The sequence below is a fragment of the Struthio camelus genome, chromosome 17 (genome assembly GCF_040807025.1).
Source record: "Struthio camelus isolate bStrCam1 chromosome 17, bStrCam1.hap1, whole genome shotgun sequence".
Taxonomy (NCBI): Eukaryota; Metazoa; Chordata; class Aves; order Struthioniformes; family Struthionidae; genus Struthio; species Struthio camelus.
In genome coordinates, this window is record NC_090958.1 from 8,044,794 (window position 1) to 8,064,914 (window position 20,121).

At 55.9% G+C, this 20,121-nt stretch overlaps 2 protein-coding genes across 2 annotated transcripts; both read left to right on the forward strand.

The window, feature by feature from the left end:
- Positions 1 to 2,705: 2,705 nt before the first annotated feature.
- Positions 2,706 to 14,137, forward strand: MLEC (malectin). Its single transcript, XM_068911763.1, has 5 exons — positions 2,706 to 2,951; positions 5,429 to 5,607; positions 7,032 to 7,208; positions 7,366 to 7,423; positions 8,555 to 14,137. The coding sequence occupies exons 1-5, from the start codon at positions 2,738 to 2,740 to the stop codon at positions 8,782 to 8,784; spliced, it is 858 nt and encodes a 285-aa protein (XP_068767864.1). The 5' UTR covers positions 2,706 to 2,737; the 3' UTR covers positions 8,785 to 14,137.
- A 672-nt stretch (positions 14,138 to 14,809) lies between these two features.
- On the forward strand, positions 14,810 to 19,832 carry UNC119B (unc-119 lipid binding chaperone B). Its single transcript, XM_068911772.1, has 5 exons — positions 14,810 to 15,054; positions 15,519 to 15,632; positions 16,111 to 16,222; positions 16,459 to 16,631; positions 17,554 to 19,832. The coding sequence occupies exons 1-5, from the start codon at positions 14,841 to 14,843 to the stop codon at positions 17,664 to 17,666; spliced, it is 726 nt and encodes a 241-aa protein (XP_068767873.1). The 5' UTR covers positions 14,810 to 14,840; the 3' UTR covers positions 17,667 to 19,832.
- The last annotated feature ends 289 nt before the right edge of the window (positions 19,833 to 20,121 follow it).

Here is a 20,121-nt window from a genome sequence, read left to right on the forward strand (position 1 = left end):
GGAAGTCACTGCAGCGCAGCTGCCGGGGCCGGGGAGAGATCGGGGGGTTCGAAGACGACGCTGAGCCTTTCCCTTGCTGGTTATAGACCCGGCCTGAACCAAAGGACTGGGTGGCCCAGGGGATTAGTAACAGGATACGGAGCCTGTGACACCTGGGGACAAGCTGAGCTCTGGGCCAGCAGCGGCTGCAGGGAGCGACGCGGGGCGTCGCGGCTCGGGCCGACGAGGCCGGTGCCTTCCTCCCGCAGCGGCCGCGGCGAGACCGCGCGCCGGGGCTGAGCGCTCCTCTCGCAGCGCCTCTATCCCTTCGCGCTCACCGCTGCTCAGTTAATCCCTCTTCCTTCATGCTGGCCTGCTAATTATTGGAAAATAATCAGCCAGGCTAGTTCTTCGAAGATGCCCTGGCTGGAGAGAGAGGAGTATCGCAGCGCTCAGCGGCGTGCCAGCTAAAAACACCCGCTCCTGGGGCGGAGGGGAGCAGGGGGTTAACGGGGAGTCGCTGCCATTTCACGGCGAGTCACGCAGGGCCCCCAGGACCCCTCGACAGCAGGAGGGGGTGCTGAAGGGACGCAGGGCAAATCCCTCCCGCCCTCGCGCCTTTCCTGTCCCGGCAGCACCGGAGACGACCTGAAGCCCCTGGCGCAGAACGACGGGGGCTTTGCAGCCTCCGCGGGGGCCGGGCGTCCGGGGGCTGAACCCACCGACCGCTCTGCTCGCAGCCTCCTCCCGGCCCGACCGGCACCGTCCCGTTTCCCACTTCCCTTCCCGAAACGCTGGCTCACGGCAGCGACTCGGCAACGCGCAACGCTTCTGAGCACTGGGGTCACACTCCTGACCCAAGCACATCACAGCTTAAGCTGAGAAATAGCGAGAGATTAGGGAGGATCGGCTGTAATCAGTATAAATGAGCTCTAACCAGGCCTCCCTCAGCCTTGCCAACTGGGCAGCACTGCTGTGGCCGCGGCTGCTTTCGCTCCTTTGCTACCTGAATTTGGGGGAGATACCTGAAGGCTGACAAATGCCGCAGGGGTGTTGGAGACCAGACTGGATTCAGTCGGATGTTTTAGGGGATGCTACGCTGCAACGATGCACCAGGAAACAGCCACGGGGTGGCTTAATCCGGAGCGGTGCGGAGCGTGTGCACCTGCCACCGACTTCTGTGCCCGCTCGTGCGGCTTCCTGAGCCGTCCGCTGCATCTCTGCCTCTCGCGGTTTTGGGATCCCCTTCCCGGCAGCAGCGCCGGTGCGGGCACCCAGCAGCGCTGCCCCGGCGTGGGCCGAGGCTACACCGTGAGCCAAGGCGGCAGCACGACAGCAGCACGGGCCGGCCCTGGGGCCCGCTCTGACCTGGGCAGAGCAGCAGGAAAACGCCCCGAGGGTCACCGAAGCCCCCCAGGCTCCTTCAGAGCTTTAGCCCAAGACGTTTCTCCTGCTGGTCCTGATTAGTCCTAATTGATCTAGGCAGCTGGCTGTCCCTGCCACAGCACCCAAGCATCTTCTCTCCCTGGGGACAAAGAAGCAGGTGAGCGCAAGGCAAAGACTCAAATTAATGAAAAAAACGTCCTTGCAACTTAGGAGCAGGGATTGCTAACGCATGTAGTGACAGAAACGTGGATGCAGGCTTCGCCGGTGCCTGAAGCTTCGAGGAATGCTTAAAGCGGAGGAAAGGGCAGACACGAGGCGAACGCTACTTTATTCGCTCCCGCGCCGGCCCGCTGCGCGAGGAATTCGTTTCACCCATCTCCATCGGTGATGAGTCGCTCCAGCCCCCCCAGAGGCCCCGCCACCGGGAAAGCGCTGGAGAACGCAGCACGGACAGCAAAATCCCTGGCCATGTCGTTAACCGCTTGGCCAACAGCTCACTTCCCCGCTCCTTCACCAGCCGTTCGGCTCCCCGGCGCGCCGAGGCCCACCGCCGCCGGCCGCTCCCCGGGCGGGTGTCTCCGGGGCGGACGCGGGCCACGGGGCGCTTCTCCTCGTAGCCTGGCGGGCAAGGAGCCCAGAAGCGGCCCGAGCCCGCCCTGCTCGCAGCACGGCCAGACCGGGCGGGTCTTCTCGCCCTCCCGCGGCTGCTCCCCGCCCGGCCACGGGCCGTGACCGTGTCCCCACGCGGGACCGGGACGGCACCGACACCTCCCCCCCACCGCCGCCCCGCGCCGCCCGTTGCCCCGGCAACCCGCCGGCCTCCCCGCTTCCCGCCGCCGTCCCACAGTGCTTTGCGCGGCGGCCGCGCTGGAGCTCGCTGATTGGCGGAGGCACCTCCCCTCCCCGCGGGCGCCGGCGTTGAGGGGAGTTCGCCGGGGCTTCCGCGCCCCTCGCTCTGCCGCCGCCGGGAAGCCGCGTCTCCCGCCGCCGCGTCCTGCGGGGCCGACTCGGTCCTCGCTCCCCTCCCCGAGCGGCGGCGACGGCCTGGGGGGCCCGCGGGGGGAGCGGCTGCCGCTCAGGGCCGCCGGTCTCCCTTCCCCCCCCCCCGCCGTGCTGTGGTACGCGCCTCCCGCCGCCGCGCGGCCGCCCCCCCCGCCGCTCAACCAAGCCTGCTGCCGCTCTCCCCATTGGCCCGGCGCCTCATGAATATGCAGAGAGCGGCGCTCGGCTACCCAATGGGAGGCGGGCAGGTAGTGAAGGGCCCTGTCTCGGCGGCCGGGCGGGAGGGCTGGCACCGCCCCCGCCCAGCGGGGTAGGCTGCCCCCTGGCGGCGGCAGGAAGGGGCGGGCGGGCGCAGGGCCGGGAGCCCGAGATGGTGGGCGCCGGGGCGCGGGGGGCGCCGCCGCCGCTGCCGCCCCTCCTGCTGCTGCTGGCGGCGGCGGCGGCGGCCGCCCTGCTGCGGGGCGCGGCGGCGGGCGGCCTGGCTGACAGCGTCGTCTGGGCCGTCAACGCGGGCGGCGATGCCCATGTGGACGTGAACGGCATCCACTTCCGCAAGGACCCGCTCGAGGGCCGCGTGGGCCGAGGTGAGGCGGCGGCCGCGCACTGGCACCGGCACCGGGGCGGACGGGGCGGCGCTGCCGCCGGGCCGGGCCCTGCCGCCGCTCCGCGTCCCCGGGCCGGGGCTCCCCGCCGCGGGGCCGTCGCGGCCCCCGGCCCGGCCCGGCGGGAGGCGGCCGTCGCGGCTCGGCCGGGCCTCGGAGCCCGGCGGCGGCGGGGTGCGGTGGGAGCTGACGGGGAACCCGCCCCGGCGCTGTCTCGTGCGGCTCGGTCTGCCGCCTCCGGGGCTGCGCCGGCCTCGCCGGGGCCTGCTGGCGGGGGGCTCGGCCGGTTCGCCGGCGCCTCGGGGAGCCCCCGCGCCACCGGGAAGCGAGGTGGCGGGACAGGCCGACCCCCCCGCCCGTGGGCCCGCGCCGGGCCTCCAGGACCCCCCGGCCCGGCCCGCGGGATGAGCCGCCGGCCGGCAGGGCCCGTCGCAGGGCTCTCGCGTCTGCGGCCCGGAGGAGAGCGGCCTTACGGCCTCGAGCGAACCCCTTTGGGGTTGAGGAGAGAGAAAAGGGGCCCTTTTCAAGGGTCCTGGGACGCGCTCCTCTTCCGGGGGAAGCTTGTGGTGCCTCCTGGACAGCAGGCTGTTACGGTAACCCTGCTTCAACCGATGGTGCCAGGCCCAGCAGAGGAGACTTTACCCCTTGGAGCGCTCGGCTGCTTTTCCCTCGATGACTTTTTATTGCACCATCATCCTGGTTTGCTCTCGGCTGCACCCTGTGTAGATAGACGTGTAACGGCCACAGCAGAAATACGTGGCTGACAGGGAGGAAAAGGCCTGGGATGGCACTTCTGGGCTCTATTGCCTCTGGCAAATTGAAACTTTTTTCAAGCCGCAGCCCAGATGCTGTGCCCCGAGGGACAAAACGTACCGACGGCAATTACAGAACAGCCAGGTGCCAAGCATAATATCTGAGTTGCTGCTGAGATGTGTACTGCTTGCGTCTTGGTGAGCTCCCTCTCAGCACAGCCGCTGTGCTGCGAAATCAAGTTCGCTTCCTGAGCTATGTCAACAGGCCTGCGATAGGCAGGCAACGAGATTTTCTGTCTGCTCACTGTCTTGGCTACTGATAGACTTTCTTTATAGGCAGGTTTTCCTCTAAACACGAGCTGACTTTTGTGGAGCCCTTAGTTTGCTCTCGCTGTAATCTGTATCTGGCCAGAAATATCTTTTTAGGGTGGGAGGACGGGTTAAACTTTTCGCCCTCTGTATTTGTGGTGATTAGGCTCTGCAGCCTTTGCGCCCTGGTTAGACTGGTGAAGAGAAGCCGGGTGTAAGATTGCCCGAGTAGCTGTGTGTGTAACAGGAGACTAAGAACTGGCATTCGTTTCCTCTTGCTCGTTTGCATTGGCTCTCTCTTTGGCAATATGCACCGGGGTAGTAGCTCTTGCTTGCTTTGTCTTGGCCAATGCAGTGTCTGTTCCCATGGAAATGGGAGTGGAAATGGCAAGTGTCAGCAGAGAACTTAAAGTTTGGATCAACTTCTGCTGACTGAAGTGCCGGTGCGCAGACGCTGCCTGGAGTCTTCCCGCTCTGGTGGGGCATCGCTCGATGCTGAGCTCCTGAGGCATGCGTTGGTTTGCGTTTGTACAGTCGCCCTGCCACGACACAAAATACTGATTCAGGTTAAGGTGTCTTGAGAGCTGCTGTCGCTCACTATTTTAGCTCTGAACTAGGAGAAGCAAACTTTATAATTTGTTTTCTCAGGTGTTGGCCCGTTTGGGAATGTTTCTTGGGTCCTTCTTTGTGGGCTGCTCAGAAGTGCCCTTTTCAGCTGGGTGGCTGTGACATTTGGGCTGTGAAACTGCAGCTGGTGGGGCTACTGGTGCTCTTGAAGCCCTTGTGTGTGTATCCTTCTTGCTTCCTTCTCCCTGTCTTCAAGCTGATGGGTATCCTGTGGCTGTGACGAGAAGATAGGGTCTTGTAAGATCTATCTAATGCTTTTTGCCCTTCTGCCAACCCCCAGGTTTTTGCTTGGAGAGGGTGAGTGTCTAAAGCCTGATGTCATTGACTTCTAATCCAAATTTCTTGCATAGATGAGATGAGCCAGTCCTAAACTTACCATGTTTTGTTTGTGTACTGCAGAGTTGGTAACGTGAAAATATTGTAAAAGTATTCTAGGTGCTTTTCCTCTTCGAAGCAGGATTTTATGGCCGAGTCCTTTGGCTCTGTGCCCTGTCTGTGAAACAAGATCTTCCTTTTGAAATGGTGTGAGTGGGTTTACTGTCTCTCAGACTGCAGCAGGCCCGGACATGTTTCTCCCTGGGACCCAGGTGCTGGGGTTTCGGCTACCTCTGTGCCTCCTCCTGGTCAGAGCGAGGAGGGGGGACGGGTCTGACTAGGGCAGCAAGTGCTATGGCCACCTAGGGAGTTAAGCGCTTAAGAATACAGAAAATGTCTCTTCTGTGTGCCTCAGAAATTAACCCTTCCTCTCGCTGTTTTGTGGTTGAAACTCAGCTTCTGACTACGGCATGAAGCTGCCGATCTTGCGGTCCAACGTGGAAGACCAGATTCTGTACCAGACTGAGCGCTACAACGAGGAGACCTTTGGCTACGAAGTTCCCATCAAAGAGGAGGGTGACTATGTGTTGGTTCTGAAGTTTGCCGAGGTCTATTTTGCACAGTCTCAGCAGAAGGTAAGCAGCAGCTCCATGCCACGGAGACCTGCCTTTCTCTCTAATGCAAGTTCCTGGCTAGGACTGAGCATGTCCAGGTTGCTTCTGCTGCCTTGCATGCTGTGGTTTGTCCTGTGCCCTGGAGAAAGGGGTGAAGTAAGGTACCAAAGATTAACCTCATCGCTAGAGCTCTCTCAGGCGGGTGCTCTGCAACAGAGTTCTCTTCCACGTTCCAGATATGCGTTTGGCCTGGAAAATTGCGCTACAAAGGAGTGCTATCAAGCAAACACATGCAACTAACTATGATCAACACCAGAGTCTTATGATCTCTTTAAGCTGTGCTGTCTTTGAGAAGAAGTGGTTTTGCATTTTTTCCTCTCTGCTCGTTCCTGCCCTTGCTGCATCCCTGTGTTGGAGGAAGTGCGGCACAGTTGGAATCGGGGAAGTGATCTAGGTTAAACAACTTCCTCAAAACAAAACAAAAAAAGTAATAAAGCTCTGTGCTGGTTCAAACTGGCTCTGAAAGCACAGAGCTAAATTCAACCTTCATTAGGACCCTTTGGAGATAAATGATCCTTGCCCACCTTTGAAATCCCTCCTGTACAGAGGTGGAAAGAGAAGCACAAAGAACTCAAAGCCCTGTGATAAATGCAGAGAGAAATGGTGTGTGTCTTAACCTGGCTTTCTCCCCACTCAGTGAGCTTCCGTAGAGCCCTGTTCCTTAAGCGCTATGCTGCCTTCTGCCAGAGAAGTATTTCAGGGAGCAGAACTGGTGGGGCCGGCTCACCCAATGGTTGCAAAAAGCAGTCTTGGATTAAACTGAAGGGATGAGGCACCTTTGGCTCCTCTTCCTTCATGTGGTTCTGCTGGGATTCCCCAGGTGCTGAGCACAGCCTGAGTCACTGCAGCCCTGAGGAGGACTTTCACTCAGAATTCACAGATGTGGTTAGCAGCTCAGCCTTTTACTTCCTTCAAACCCTATATCCTGCCAGTGGCTTCGTCGCCAGGTTGTTTCCTGTTCTCTGCTCTGTTGCAGGCTGCTCGTTGTATATGGCCTAACTCCCTCAGGCGAGGTGTGCCACAGCCACCCTGGGGTGGTGGGAGCGGGTACTCAGCCAGTAGGTAGAAAGTTGTGAAAGGAAAGTATGAATAAGCCAGAATAAAACCCTGCTGTCCTCAGCCCTGAACAGCAGAAGCGGGGATTATATTAAAAGTAGGAGGTAGATTTCAGGGTGTTTGAAAGCAGCGTTAATGCTTTAGTGTCTTTAACTGGCTGCTCTCGGCCTCCGAATCCTTCTCAAGGGAGTGGAGGATGTGCGGTGGGACATGTAATACCTTTGCCTCCTGGGTGCCTAACAAGTACGGACCTTTCCTGTTCTGTTTCCCTTTCAGCAGTCGTGTACCTGAATCCATTCTGACGCTCTGTCGTTTCTTCTACCCTGAAGGTATTTGACGTGCGCTTGAATGGCCACGTAGTGGTGAAGGACTTGGACATTTTTGACAGAGTTGGACACAGCACGGCTCATGATGAGATCATTCCCATGAGCATCAAAAAGGGGAAGCTGAGTGTCCAGGGAGAGGTTTCCACATTCACGGGGAAGCTCCACATCGAGTTTGTAAAGGTAACAAGCCCTTGCTGGACAGAGCCCTGATTTCTTTCTCCCCTTCCCCTCCAGCTGTGAGATGCAGCTGTGCCCAGTGGGAGGAGAGATGATGGTAGGTGGGGAGAATTTTGTTACCTCCCGCTGCAGCGCTGACCCCCTTTTTCGCTTTCTCTAGGGCTACTATGACAATCCGAAAATCTGTGCCCTATACATCCTGCAAGGAACAGTGGAAGGTGAGCATGGTTGTTGAGCCAGATGGCTCTTTCCCCTTGGAGAGCAGCCTGTTGCTTCTCAGACCATGAGATCATAGTTCTTGCTGACCCACCTCTGCCAAAACTGTTCTCTCTTGGCAAGTCCCCACAGGAAGCAGTTGCAGACTGTGATAGGTGTGTAGTGCCTTCCCAGTCCTCTCAGTGTGCAGAGCTGCCTCATTTTGGAATAAGCGTGGATTTGATTCATGTCTTCCTGCATATGGGGTAGAGGAGAAGGGAATATGCCTGATCAGCCTTAGCTACATATAGCTACAGGTGAATTCCCTCTGGCTAATGGATGTTGGCAGCAGCCCTGCGGACAAGCAGTTTATGGAGATCTTTTAGCTAGTAGTGTGATGTTTCTTACCTGGAGCTTTGTCTGTCCTCCTTAGCTCTGAGGACAAGGCAGTGGGTTCTCTTTTCCGTCCCCTGACGTCTGTTCCTGTGAATAGCCACGGATGTGCTCTGTGGCAGTCCTTGCTCTCCCATCACCCTCTGTGCAAATCTCTGCTGGAGTTGAAGCCTCTCCAACTCCAGAACCGGGGAGGTTTAGGGCCCCTCCCTGACCAAAGGGTCAGTTTGCTTTTCCAGTGGTCAGAGGTCGTCACGTATTGCTGAAGATCTGGCCCATGACCTGGTGAAGGGTGGTACCTTGCTGTGCGGGGACCTGTGCTTCAGGCTCCAGGCCTGGGTTTGGGTGAGGCTGCAGCGTGTCACTGATGGATCTGGGATTGAGGGGTGCAGTGTGAGACAGGAGCATCTGTGGGAAGGGCTGTTCGTGCTCTTGACTAGATCTCCCTGAGCACTTGAGATGTTTGTATATGCTGCAGGTGGCCTTTTGTGCTGTAACCTCTCCTGTGTGAGAGGTGGATGGGGCAGAGGGCAGGGATGTCCTTGTCTCTTTGCAGACTAGGTCTTCATGTGCTCCTGCATCATGGAGGAAAGTGGCTTGAGCCTCTGTGAGGGAGGGTGCTCCTATTTCCTGGGATTTTCTAGGTGCGCTGTCAAAGCGGTCCTGGTGTGCCCAGTGGGTTGGGGAGAGGGGAAGGGAGGGACTCGGGTCGTTTCCCGGTTATGTTCTGCCTCCTTGCAACCTTCTGTCTTGTGCGACAGATGTTCCAAAGCTGCAGCCGCACCCTGGTCTGGAGAAAAAGGAGGAAGAAGAAGATGAGGATGAATATGATGACGGCTCCAGTGTTAAAAAACAGGCAAATAAGAACCGGGTTCAGTCAGGCCCACGCACACCAAACCCCTATGCCTCAGACAACAGCAGCCTCATGTTCCCTATATTGGTGGCCTTTGGTGTCTTCATTCCTACCCTCTTCTGCCTCTGCCGGTTGTGAGAGCAAGCCCCACTGAGCGTCAGCAACGGGGCTGGGAGGGAAGGAGTTGGACCAAACACGGTTGCTTTCAATTTCTCCATGTTGTTCATAATTTAAGGAAGGAAAAAAAAAAAGTGATTCACTTGAAATGAATAGCAGGTCGGGGTAAGAGGGAGCTTACCTTCCCCCTGCCAGCAAGCAGTGAGGCCCTCGCCTTCCCCTTTGCACCACGTGCAGCCTCCAGTCCTCCCTGGGGCACTGAAGAGTAAACTGAGTCCTGGCTGTCCTTGTATTGGGCTGTTGGAAGCTGATGCTGGCAGTCCCGGGCCATGTCCCACACCGAGAGAAAGCCATGTGCTGCAAGACCTCTGCCTTTGCTGGGTGGAGTAATGTCCCTAAGCAGGGAAACAGCCCTTACAACCAGGCCTGGGAGCACATCTTGTCCAGGAGCGTGGAAATGTTGTGGTGCCGTTGAGTGACTAACGACTGTGGAGGACAGAGGTTGGCTCTTCAGCATCTCCCTGAGCGCGTGCAACATGATGTATGGTACTCGCCTGCATAAAGATACCACGACTCCAACTTGCCGCTCAGCCTCTGCGGAGAAGTTCCCCTCCGAAGAGCACAAGCTGCGCCAGGAGCAGAGGGATTTATCTGGCCTGATTTGCTGCACCAGTTGGGAGAGACTTTCCTAGTCTGACAATTGTTAACGGTTGAGCCATTGCAGAGGGACTCTGCTGTAGCCTGCGTGAGGCTGGTGTTCTGTTAGCGTCTGTTCAGGATGCACTTGTTTTCTCTGTTGATTACGGCTTTTGTTCCCTTTAACTTTTTTCTTTTCAAAGGTTCATTTTTAAGTCCAGTTGCTTGTCTTGCCCTTTCTAGCAAATGACCTCTCCTTTGGAAGAAGCTGAGAGCCAGATGACCTAGAAAGGAGGTTCTGGTCTTGTTCCTCAAGCTTTCTCATGATTTGGTCCCTCCATGACTGCAACTGCCCTGTGCTGTAGGACAGAGCGGAGCAACCCCGCGAAAGCTCCTTGCGAGCGCTCAGCCCCTGTCGTACAGACCAAGCCTGCCTGCAGCAGTGGGAAACGCAGTGGAGGTGGCTAGTGTCTTCGGTTAGCATAGGCTTTTGCATATCAAGGCGCTGGGTGAAGGGGCGGATATCCAACATTTCAGTACTAGAGACCAAGGTGGTTTGTTGCCCTCCAGAGACCTGGAAAAGAAGAGGATAGTTGAGACGAGGCCCATTGGTTTCCCTGGTTGCCTGGTGACAGGCTGGTGAGCCAGGTCACCCGCTGTCCCCCAGGGATGTTCTGCAAGAGGCTTCTGTTTCCACATGCAGAGCCTGTGCCTGCCAACAGAGGCTGAGCAGCAGAACAAAAGCCCTCGCTGCGCCTGCCGATCTCGACCTGCAAGCCCCAGGAGCTGCCCTGCTCTCCTGTGGCCTTGGCCTCTGCCGGGTGGAGCGCTTCCAGCTGGCAGGAGGAAGGGATGCTCTCCAGGCACGAAAGGCAGCTGGCCTGGTTAGCGGGGGTGCTCCTCGCTCTGACTGGCTGGCTCAGCTTCAATCCTGATGAGCTCAGGGCCCAGGTGCAGAACTCGCTTTACCTCATGTTACCTTCTTGTAAATACTCTCTTCACCTGGCACAGCGGCACTGAGCAGTGTCCTCCTTGCTTCTGCTGCTCCTCCTTGGACCTGAATTTTCCTTGCAGTGGTTCTTGGGTTTGATCCCCTGCAGTGGCTCAGTTCTTAGCCTTTTCTCAAGCTGAGAAGGGTCAGCAGAATTTGAGGAGAAGGCTGTCTGCTCTGCTGGGTCAAGCAGCTGAAGCCATTGCTTCCTTCTAACCCTCGAGGTGTGAGATGTTGGCCTGCGGGCTGCAGGGCAGGCGCTCGGGGAGCTGTCACAGCACTGGTCCCTGCAGCAGTGGTGCTGAACCTCAGTTTTCTGTTTGCATACGTTGCTGTTTTGGGCGACCCTAAATCTGTCTGTGAGCTAAAAAGCAAGCAGTAGGATCTTAACTTATTCATTGCACAAGTGGAAGAAGCGTGGCTGCAGTAACAGCCACAGTTTAGGAGAAACAAGATGGTGCCTGACCGTACTGGGAGGAGAAGGCAGGCTTTAGAGGAGAGCAGATCTTAAGAGCAAACCTTAGGATGAAAAGGCAGTAAGCTTGAAGTTGTCTGCTTCATTTTCTAGCTCCTGTTAAAATCCTAGTACTCTGAGAACTCTTTAACACAAACTCTGTTTATTTGGTGGCGGTGCCTCAAAAGACTCCTTGGCGTTTGTTGCATTGCCCCAACTGGATCACAGAGATGTTTGTGCTTCTCCAAACTGATTAAGATCTGAACTGCCCTGATTTGTTAGGCAAAGAACCTGGGCTTGAAAGCAGGCTTCTCTGTAAGGAGCTGTTCTCCTCCAGGCCTTCTAGGTTGTGTTTGCTTTGAGCATCCTTGAAGCAGAGACTCGCTCGCTTTCTTGTGGCTCACCGAGTGATCTCTGCACCCTGCATAGCATGGGAAAAGGTGCCTGTGCAAGTCGGAGACAGGTCTTCTAGGACAGCTTATCCCTGCCTCTCCTGGCAGTCAGGATGCCCGTTTTGTGTCCTGGGACACCCGAAGGCAAAGCTGTGCAAGGTTTGAACTGTTGTGTTTGAGTTGGTCAATTCAAATGAATTTGTCTTGTTTTGGCTCTGGTTTATCTATTTTTGTCACTAGTGCAAAGCTGGCGTTAGCTCTTCGGGCAATTGTGAGGTTTCCGGACTCTGTTGCAGTGGTGGGAGCAGCTTTCTTTGGTCCATCTCCCTGTCAGGTGTGATTCAGAAAGAGCCATCAAATGAAGCAGTATGGGAGCACAGGAGGACAGCAGAGATAACCAGTTGGCACCTCCTTGGGAATGGTATATGTGCTCGGTTGGCTCGTCCTTGTCATCTCTGGCACCTGCGTGCCGGTCAGGTGGGTGTTATGCTCTACCTGACCCTGATTTGGGAGAGAGAAATGAGCCGGCTGTACCTTTCCACCATGGGAGTGTCCAAGAGGGTGTCTAACTGCAACCGGGTTGGTGCTTTGCTGCTTCCCGACTGCAGCAGCAGGCAGCTGAGGTGCATGTCCCTGTGCAGCGGCGTGGGGAGCTGGATCAGGACAGGCCCGAGCTTGACTCTTGAAGTAGTTGCATAAATAGGGGCAGATAAGGCAATTTTAATGCAGCTCCTTGCTGTAGGTGATGTTCTGGGCCTGGCTCTAGCCTCGGTGCCGTGGTTGCAATGCCGATTTTTCATTCCTCCCCCTTCAGGCCCTCCCCGCTGTCCCAGGGATGCAGGGGCCCAGCTGGCAGTCGTCTCTTATGGTTTGTGTCCTCAACTTTCGTACCTTTAAGCCGGGCCTTCCATTTCCCTGCTGTGCGTGAGACTGGAACAGCAGCTCTGACCCTTTTGGGAATCCCAGGTGGCAATGAGCAGAAAGCCAAATAAATTCCCGTCTCTTTTTTTGGTGCCTTTATGTTGGGCTTTGAGTAAAAGTCCGTCTGAAGAAGCTCCTTTCGTTAAGGAGCTTTTGAGGTCTCCTTTCCCAGGGACAGGCCTTCTCTGTCTGGGGTCAGCCAGGGACCATCTCGCTGTCCCTTGATGCCTGCTCTGGAGGTCCCAGTTGAAGCACAGAACTGCGTGCAAGCTCCTTTGGTTCCAGCCCTGGAGGTTGATGGCAGGGGTGGGGGAAACAGTAGTGAGGCAGAAGAACTGGAAGAGCTCCTTCAGGTCCGGTGTCCCCGGATCCCCTGCAGGCAGGATGGAGGCCTTCCAGGCCGCCTGGTGCCTGCTTGTCTGTGCACCTCAGAGCCGGGTGAGTCATGGCTGGCTTGTGGGCAGCCACGTGGCGTGTGGAGCTTCTGCGTGCAGAGCGTGGCTGGCGACAGGTCCTGCCACCCCGACTCGCTGCGCAAGAGCATCCCCTGCTCTGGCAGGGTCTAAATGGGGAGCGGCGACCTGTGCCTTGTGCCTCAGCCTTCCCTTGAGTTGAAATGGGACAGTGACAGCCAGGGATGTGTCTTGATGGTGGAAGTCTGGGCTGGATGGGCCTTTCTTTGGTGGAAAGCAGCAGGAGAGGACCATCAAGGGCAGCCTCAGCCCTTGATGCCAGACAGATTTGAGCAGAAGCACCGAGTGTTTCAGGCTGCTCAAGCGTGGGAGAGATCTGCCCGCTCCTAGCGCTCGCGTGGCTGGGAGGGAAGATCCTTGCGCGGAAGGCAGCGGAAGCGGGAGCCGGGCCAGCGCTAACGAACCTTCCTTGCTTCTGCCTCTCCTCAACAAACGCCGAAGGCGAGTCAAGGATGCTCTGTACGTCAGCCTGGTTCCACCAGCCTGTCCTCACCGGCTAGTCCCGAACGGGCTCCGACAAGCGCCCTCGAAGGCACAAACGCGGCGCCGGGCCGGAGCCGGGAGCGCACGGGAGAGGCCTCCGCGCCGCGTCCCTGCTCGGCGCGCCGCTCCGGCGGGGCTGGAGCACCCGCGTTTCGGCCCGGTCCCGCGGGCGCGACCACGCTGAAGCGGTGCCGGGCTGGATGGGGGGGCGAAAGCAGGTCCATGTCTTCCGGGACTCTGGCTTGCTCAGAGTTTATTGCTGTATATTAAATACTATTTTTGGAGTTTGGGGGGAAGATGTGGGAGGGGGAGGGGTGAGGCAGCGCTGTCCCCAGGCTGAGCGGTCGGACGTTATTGCAGGTTATCGATAGGTTTTGATTTTTTTTTTTCCCAAAAAGTGCTTTATTGAGGAGGGGGAGGGAAAAAAAAGTGCTTTCCTCCCTCCTGGACACAGTGCTGGCTGATTAGAAAATGTTGAATCATCTTTTTGCAAACACCAAAGGTCTCTGCTGAAGAGGCCGCGTGACGGAGATCTCCGGGCAAGGGGCAAAGCACGGCTGGAAGCGGTTCGAGCGCCGGGCCGGCCGGACGAGGTCTCGCCCCGGAGCCGTTCCCGGGTCGCGCGCCGTGGGATGCTCCGGCGGGGAGAGCGCTCCGTCCGTGCTCGTCTCCAGCACGCCGGGTTTTGGAGGAGGATTTATTTTTTTTTTAAAAAACTGTCCATTGCTTTGTGTTATAACAACTTGCAGTGACATTTTTTTTGTTAGTTTTGTTTTGCATCGAGCTTGGGCCCCGGGGTGAAAAGCGCAGATGTGTCTTTCTGATCGCATTGGCTTTGCGAAGACTTGTTTGGGGAGGGGGGGGAAAAAGACGAGGGTGGGTTATTTTATTTTTGGTACACAGTAGCTGTTTTATTTTTTAATTTCCCCCCGGGATGTTTGGTTGAGGGAACGTTGGGAAACCTACTGTCTGGCAGTTTTAACCAGCAGTGCGTTCAAGGAAAATAAACAAAACTATATTGTCACTTGGATGAGCTGGTTGGTCTTTTCTAGCCGGGGGGGAAAGGGGGAGCCGCTGCCCGGCTGCTCGCTTTGGGCCGCGAGGCACCGTCCTCCCCGGGGCGCTGGTGGGGACGGCGCCGCGGCGGTGACCTGCCCCCCGAGGTGGGGCCGGAGCGGAGGCGCTCCGAGGGCCTTTCAGGTGCAACGGCCTCATCGGCGGGAGCTGGGTCCCGTCCGGGGGCCTCGCGGGGCAGCGTCCCCGGCCCGGCTGCCGCCGCTTCCGAAAGACCAGAGGCCTCCGGGGACCGCGGCCGCCGCGCCGGAGCGTTCAGTCCCGGTTACGTGTGCGATGGTGCCGGCGCGGGGGCCTGCCGCCCTCCCTGGGTTTTGGGGGGGACGATGGGCAGAGCGGGGCCGGGGCTGGCACGCGGCTAGCAGCCCTGCCTTGGCCCTCGGCGGGGAAGCAGGGGCAGCGTGGGTTGTTATTTTTCTGGTTGTTTTCCGTTTTTCTGCCTGGACCGAGGGGCCGGGGCCGCCGCCCGCCGTCACCCCTCCAGGCCGCGCACGCGGCGGGCCCTGCTCAGCTCGGGGCGCTGCCGGCGTCGCGGCCGCCCCCCTCCCCGTTGCTAGGCAGCGCGCCCGTGCCCTCTGACCGCCCCGGCCCCGCCCCTCGCTCCCATAGCTACCGCGGGCGGCGGCGGCCATTTTGGCGGCGGCGGCGGGGCGATGAGCGGCTCGAAGGCGCGGGCGGCGACGACGGCGGCGGCGCCGGAGAAGAAGCCGCCGCCGGGGGTCGGGGGGGCGCTCAGCCGGCTGCGGGGGCGGCGCGGCTCGGCGGACGCGGCGCCGCGGGCCGGAGCTCCTTGGACCGAGTCCGAGCTGCTGGCGCTGGAGACCGTCCGGCCCGAGCACGTCCTGGGGCTGTGCCGGGTCACGGAGAGTGAGTGCGGCCGGGCCGGGCCGGGCCCCTCCGCCGCCGGGGCTCCGGGGGAGGGCCGGGGAGGTGCGGGGAGCGGCCCGGGACCGGCTGCCCCGGCCTCGCCCGCCGCTCCGCCCCGCTCGGCCGCGGCCCCCGCTTGCGCCGGTGCCGAGGCGCCGCCGCCGGTGCTCGCCGAGCCGCTGCTGTTGGCGGCGGCGTTGTGCGTGCGCTTTTGCGGCAACTTTTGAGACGAAGTTGTTCTCTCCGGGTTGTGTGTTTCTGCTTTTCTGCTCGGTTCCCCTTCCGTTCTCGCTTTGCTCCCTGGCACTTAGCTCCAGGCTCAGTCCTGTCCCGCTTTCCTGAAACTTCTGAAAAACAACTTGCGGAATGGGTTTGGTGGGGCTGTGACTAACAGAAAAGAAATTCCTTTGAAAACTGCCTAGAGATGTTTTGAAATGTCGCTCTGTGTTGTTCTTCTCTTCTAGATTATTTATGCAAACCAGAAGACAACATTTACAACATTGACTTTACCAGGTTCAAGATCCGGGACCTTGAAACTGGAACAGTGCTTTTTGAAATTGCAAAGCCATCTGCTTCAGGTAAATCACGCTAACGTTGCAGAGGGGCTCTGAGACTGGGAAGCTGCAATGAAGGAGTCATGCAGACCGAGCTGAAAGGTCTTCCAGTATGTCCTGGTGACTGAACCCCTCTCCTTTAAGCGTTGGGCTGAGTTTATCTTTGCTGGGAAACTTCCTAGTTATGTCATAAAAATGTGAAGTGATTATAGTACTCTCCCTTCTCGCTGTCAACTGCAAATCTACCCTTGCAGTTTCTTCCATGTGCTTTGGCCTCCCGGAAGGCTAAGAAGGTGGTTTCAGCTCCAGAGCTGCCAAAGCTGGGTCGACTTTCATATCGTTTTAATTTGCTGTTTATTTCTTAGTGCCACTATGAGTCCCAGACCAATTCTTAGGCAACTTTATGTTTGATGCACAAGTGATAGCCAGCTTGTTCTGCTATGCCCGTTAGCTGTATGTGTAAGCCGTTAGCAGAATAACTCTGAGTTGCTGCATTTTCTAGAGCAAGATGAAGAGGACGAAGATGACAACAGTGAGCTAGATGCCAGTGCAGGCCGCTTTGTTCGTTACCAGTTCACCCCGGCGTTTCTCCGTCTTCGGACTGTTGGTGCAACGTGAGTATGAGTTCACAGAAGGAGAAAACCAGATTTTTTCCAAGTGTCACCTGATAGTTTCTAACTGAATTGAGTCAGAGACTAGGGAAAATCCATCTTACAGTACAAACATCAAACTCTCTTTCTGGAATGATTTGCTGGGTTCTCGCGTAGCCTCAGGTCCGAGGCTCTGTCCTTCCCAATAGGAAGAGAGGTAGGTGGTCCTAGGTATGTTTTCCTGTTTTTTTTGCCTGCAGAGTGGAATTCACAGTGGGAGAAAAGCCAGTGTCAAACTTTCGAATGATTGAGAGACATTACTTCCGAGATCGCTTACTGAAGAACTTTGACTTTGATTTTGGGTTCTGCATCCCCAGTAGCAGGAACACATGCGAACACATCTATGAATTTCCTCAGCTCTCAGAAGACCTTAGTAAGTATCTGCTTTACCACACTGAGTCGTGTTTTGTTTACGTGCGTGGGCTCGTTTTCTCCCTCTCTCTCTCTCTCTCTCTCTCTCTCCTTATGGAGAAACGGTTGTGACTAGGAAAGAGGGACAGCAACAGATAGATACAGGTTTCTGATTTTAGCTGTGTGCAATCTTGACTACGTCACAGCTTTGTGCTGCAAATTGTCTTTGAAAACAACTCGTATTATTAAGTCGCAGGCTGCAAGAAGGGCTGGTCTGTCACAGTGTCACAGGGCATGCTTAACAGCGTAGTCCAGAAAATAACAAAACCCTGAACAAGTGTTCTCTCAGTAGCCACGTGTCTGCCTCCAGCGCTTGCTTGTCCGAGCTGGAACCTCCTGCTCTGGAACAGGACTGGCTCTTCTCTGAGGGATGTGCTTTTTGAGCCTAGCAAGATCTCTGCAATTACGCATGGTTTCTGGTATGCTTGACCTCAAGGGGTGGGTAGAGCAGGAGGATGTGGGCCCTTCTGTGGCTGCCTGGGTGGGGGAGGAGGCGCAGAGTTTACGTGTCCTGTGTACGTGGAGGGAATGTCATCACTTTCTTCCATTTGCTGATTGCTACCTTTCTGAATGCTTACAGTGGAGAGCTGCTGGGCTCCAGTGGTGGCTCTGACAGTTTCTAGGTTGTCCGTGTGAGACTACTCCATCTCTGTTTGTTTGCTTTTGACAGTGTTTGTACTGTGAATAGGAAGAATAGGAAGGGCAGGGCAGAGCTTTTGAAGTGCGCTCAGCAGAGCAGTTTGATTCTCTTGCTTGGATAGGGCAGAGTATCAGCCTTGTAAATCCAGCAGAGTGGCAGACTCCTTTTTCCTTTGACGCTGTCCTGTCCAATGGAGTGTGGCAGGCCTTTGTATTTGAATGTAATTGAGCTTTCTCTTTCACAGTCCGTCTGATGGTTGAAAATCCATACGAGACTCGCTCAGACAGCTTTTACTTTGTGGACAACAAGTTGATCATGCACAACAAGGCCGACTATGCTTACAATGGAGGACAGTAACTGTTATATGTCCACTGGATGCTGTGCTACTGCTAACCGTTCCGGATGGCCAGGAGGGGACCGGAGTTACTGTCTCATGCAGCAAGGCATCTTGCCAAACCTTTTCTCCTTGCATGAGACTGAAGAAAAGAAGGCAGCTCATGAAAGTAAAGGAAATCTCCCTATAACACTTCCCTATCCGACATTCCTATGTACCTTGCCTCTGTCTTTCTCCGTTCCTGGTTACCTTCTGGTACCTTGGTTAGGTTATGGATTGGAGGCTCTGTTAGAAGATTATTGCTGTTACTTTTTCTTATAGTTAGGTTGCACTTTTAGTGCTTCTGATGTTTCACCGATTGGGTGACTGACTACCCTCTTACAAGAGGTCAGATTGTTTCAGTAAGCTATTTCTTAGCAGGAAAATTTGCCCCCTTCAGTTAGCCAGTGAAGCCTGAAGAGCAGCTCTCTTCTCCAGTTGGATAGATCATCTCTTCACTGCGTAGTGGTTTAGTCTGTAGCATGGCTGGGTTTGCTTTGTAGGGTGCATCTTTATATTCCCTGGTGGAAAGTTAAAATAAGAGACTAATTCAGCTTCTGAGCAGCACAGGAATCTTCCTTCTGCTTCCAGGGGCCTGAACTACTCCTGGGAACTGCTTAATCTCTACCTTGCCAGAGATTTCACTAGAGATGCAAGATAAGAGCAAGGGAAACTTATCCAGTTTGTTCATCAAGTCAGTCTGACAGCATTTCTGTTTGAGCTCATGTGAGCAAATTGTTGAATTACGGAGCTTGGGGTCAACTTCAGAGCTGAAGTCAATTCACTTTATTCACCGTTTCTCCTGCTTACTGTTGTGTAGGATTTTTGGCGCTTGTTACAGAATGTATTGTCTTTGGGCTGCCAGCACGTTGTCAGTCTAGCTGAGGGGAGGGATGGGGTGTCGATCTAGTGCACTCGGAGGAAAAAGGGAGAACGTGGAAAATGACCTGAGGAGTGTGTGGGAAGCTGAGCTTCCTAGGCTTCAGTCGCTGTATATCTTTAAACCTTTTAGACCTGAATGATCTGTCAGAGGTGCTGGCAGGAGAGATGATGGTGTTACTTGCTTTGTTTTACTTCAGCTATAATGTATTGGCTAAAAGCTGCCCAAGTCAAATTTGTTCAGATGGTGTTATGGAGTGGGATTCTTATGAACAAAAAGTGAGAATTGGTCAAGTTCCTGTCACTGCTTTGCCTACTTACCTGCATATTTATGGTTTCGGAAGTTCTTCCTCCGAATTAGTTACCCACTAGACCAAAGAGTGTATTTCACAACTGTTTTTGGTAGCTGGCAGTAGTGAGGGAAGAGTGTCATGCCCAGGGAAGGGGAGGTCTGTGTCTTTCCAGCAGCCATGCTGGGGCCCAGCTTCTGCCCGTGCAAATCTGAGCTAAGAAAGCCCTTCTCTGCATGTTTTGCTGGCTGCGGAGACTGTCATTTTTCCTGTCCCCTCCCTGGGCTGATCAGTCATGGCTATTGTAGATGAGAGTTAGCTTGTGTCTAGACTAGAGACATTTGCTAGTATTAGTTCCACTTATTCCCTGAGACAGTTGAAACCCAACTCCTTGGTGGATATAGTTGGTTGGTTGCTGTTGTGTTAAGTCAAGTTCAAAGCAGATTATGTTTTAGCAGGACTGAGTGGGGTGGACGTTACAGCCTGGAGCCTGTTAGCGCCTACACAGCAATAGGAAGCCACTGCCTTCACCTGGCAAACAAGTAATGTTAACTTTGGCGTAGAGGATCTGCTGGCATCAGAGTAGGCAGCGAGAGTTTGTGGGGTGGCAACCATGAAAGAATCTCCAGCTCTTGGGAAGGATGTTTAATTATGATTAACCACAACAAATGACCTGTTTTGGGAGGAGCATTAATCATGAGCAACCACAGCAAATGTCTTGGGAATGTGGAGGGGCAAGGTCTGTGTGGTTGAAAGAAGAACGCTTCTGCTGCCATGAATCCCCTCCAGCATCGCCAAAGGCACTTAAGCAATCTTGTGTAGTTATTTCAGAATTAGTAAAGGTGCTGTAAGCTGGAGCTCAAGAGGCTTCTTGCTGCGATCGTCTTCAGAAGGCCTTGTGTCATGCCGTTGCGATGGGGAAACTTTTGTTGTGCTGAAAGAGCAGGTAGTTACTTGTGACAAGGCAGAACTGCCCAGAAATGTGTTTCCCATCCTGAACTTCAGAGGTGCTCAGGATGAAAGTGTCTGAAGAGGCTGATAGTTATTCCCGGGCAGACTGTAGAGTGTTGAGCTGAAACTGTGTGTAGTGTAAACCCAGGTGCCTTGAAACGTTACTTTTGTCTCATTTTCTGTATGAAGCAACCTCCTCTGGCATTTTCTTGAAACTCTGACAGTTCCCATCTGTTTCCCATGTCCCTGAGCACAGATACTTAAAAGGAAGATGCGCTGCTGCCAGAGTGAGCAGCAGAAATTGCTCTACTGGCGAATA

Coding starts and splice junctions, on each gene's coding strand:
- UNC119B (XM_068911772.1), top strand. CDS start 14,841: ATGAGCGGCTCGAAGGCGCGGGCGGCGACGACGGCGGCGGCGCCGGAG. Junction 15,055..15,518: donor GCTGTGCCGGGTCACGGAGA/GTGAGTGCGGCC, acceptor CTTCTCTTCTAG/ATTATTTATGCAAACCAGAA. Junction 16,632..17,553: donor TCAGCTCTCAGAAGACCTTA/GTAAGTATCTGC, acceptor TCTCTTTCACAG/TCCGTCTGATGGTTGAAAAT.
- MLEC (XM_068911763.1), top strand. CDS start 2,738: ATGGTGGGCGCCGGGGCGCGGGGGGCGCCGCCGCCGCTGCCGCCCCTC. Junction 2,952..5,428: donor CGAGGGCCGCGTGGGCCGAG/GTGAGGCGGCGG, acceptor GTTGAAACTCAG/CTTCTGACTACGGCATGAAG. Junction 7,209..7,365: donor TCCACATCGAGTTTGTAAAG/GTAACAAGCCCT, acceptor CGCTTTCTCTAG/GGCTACTATGACAATCCGAA.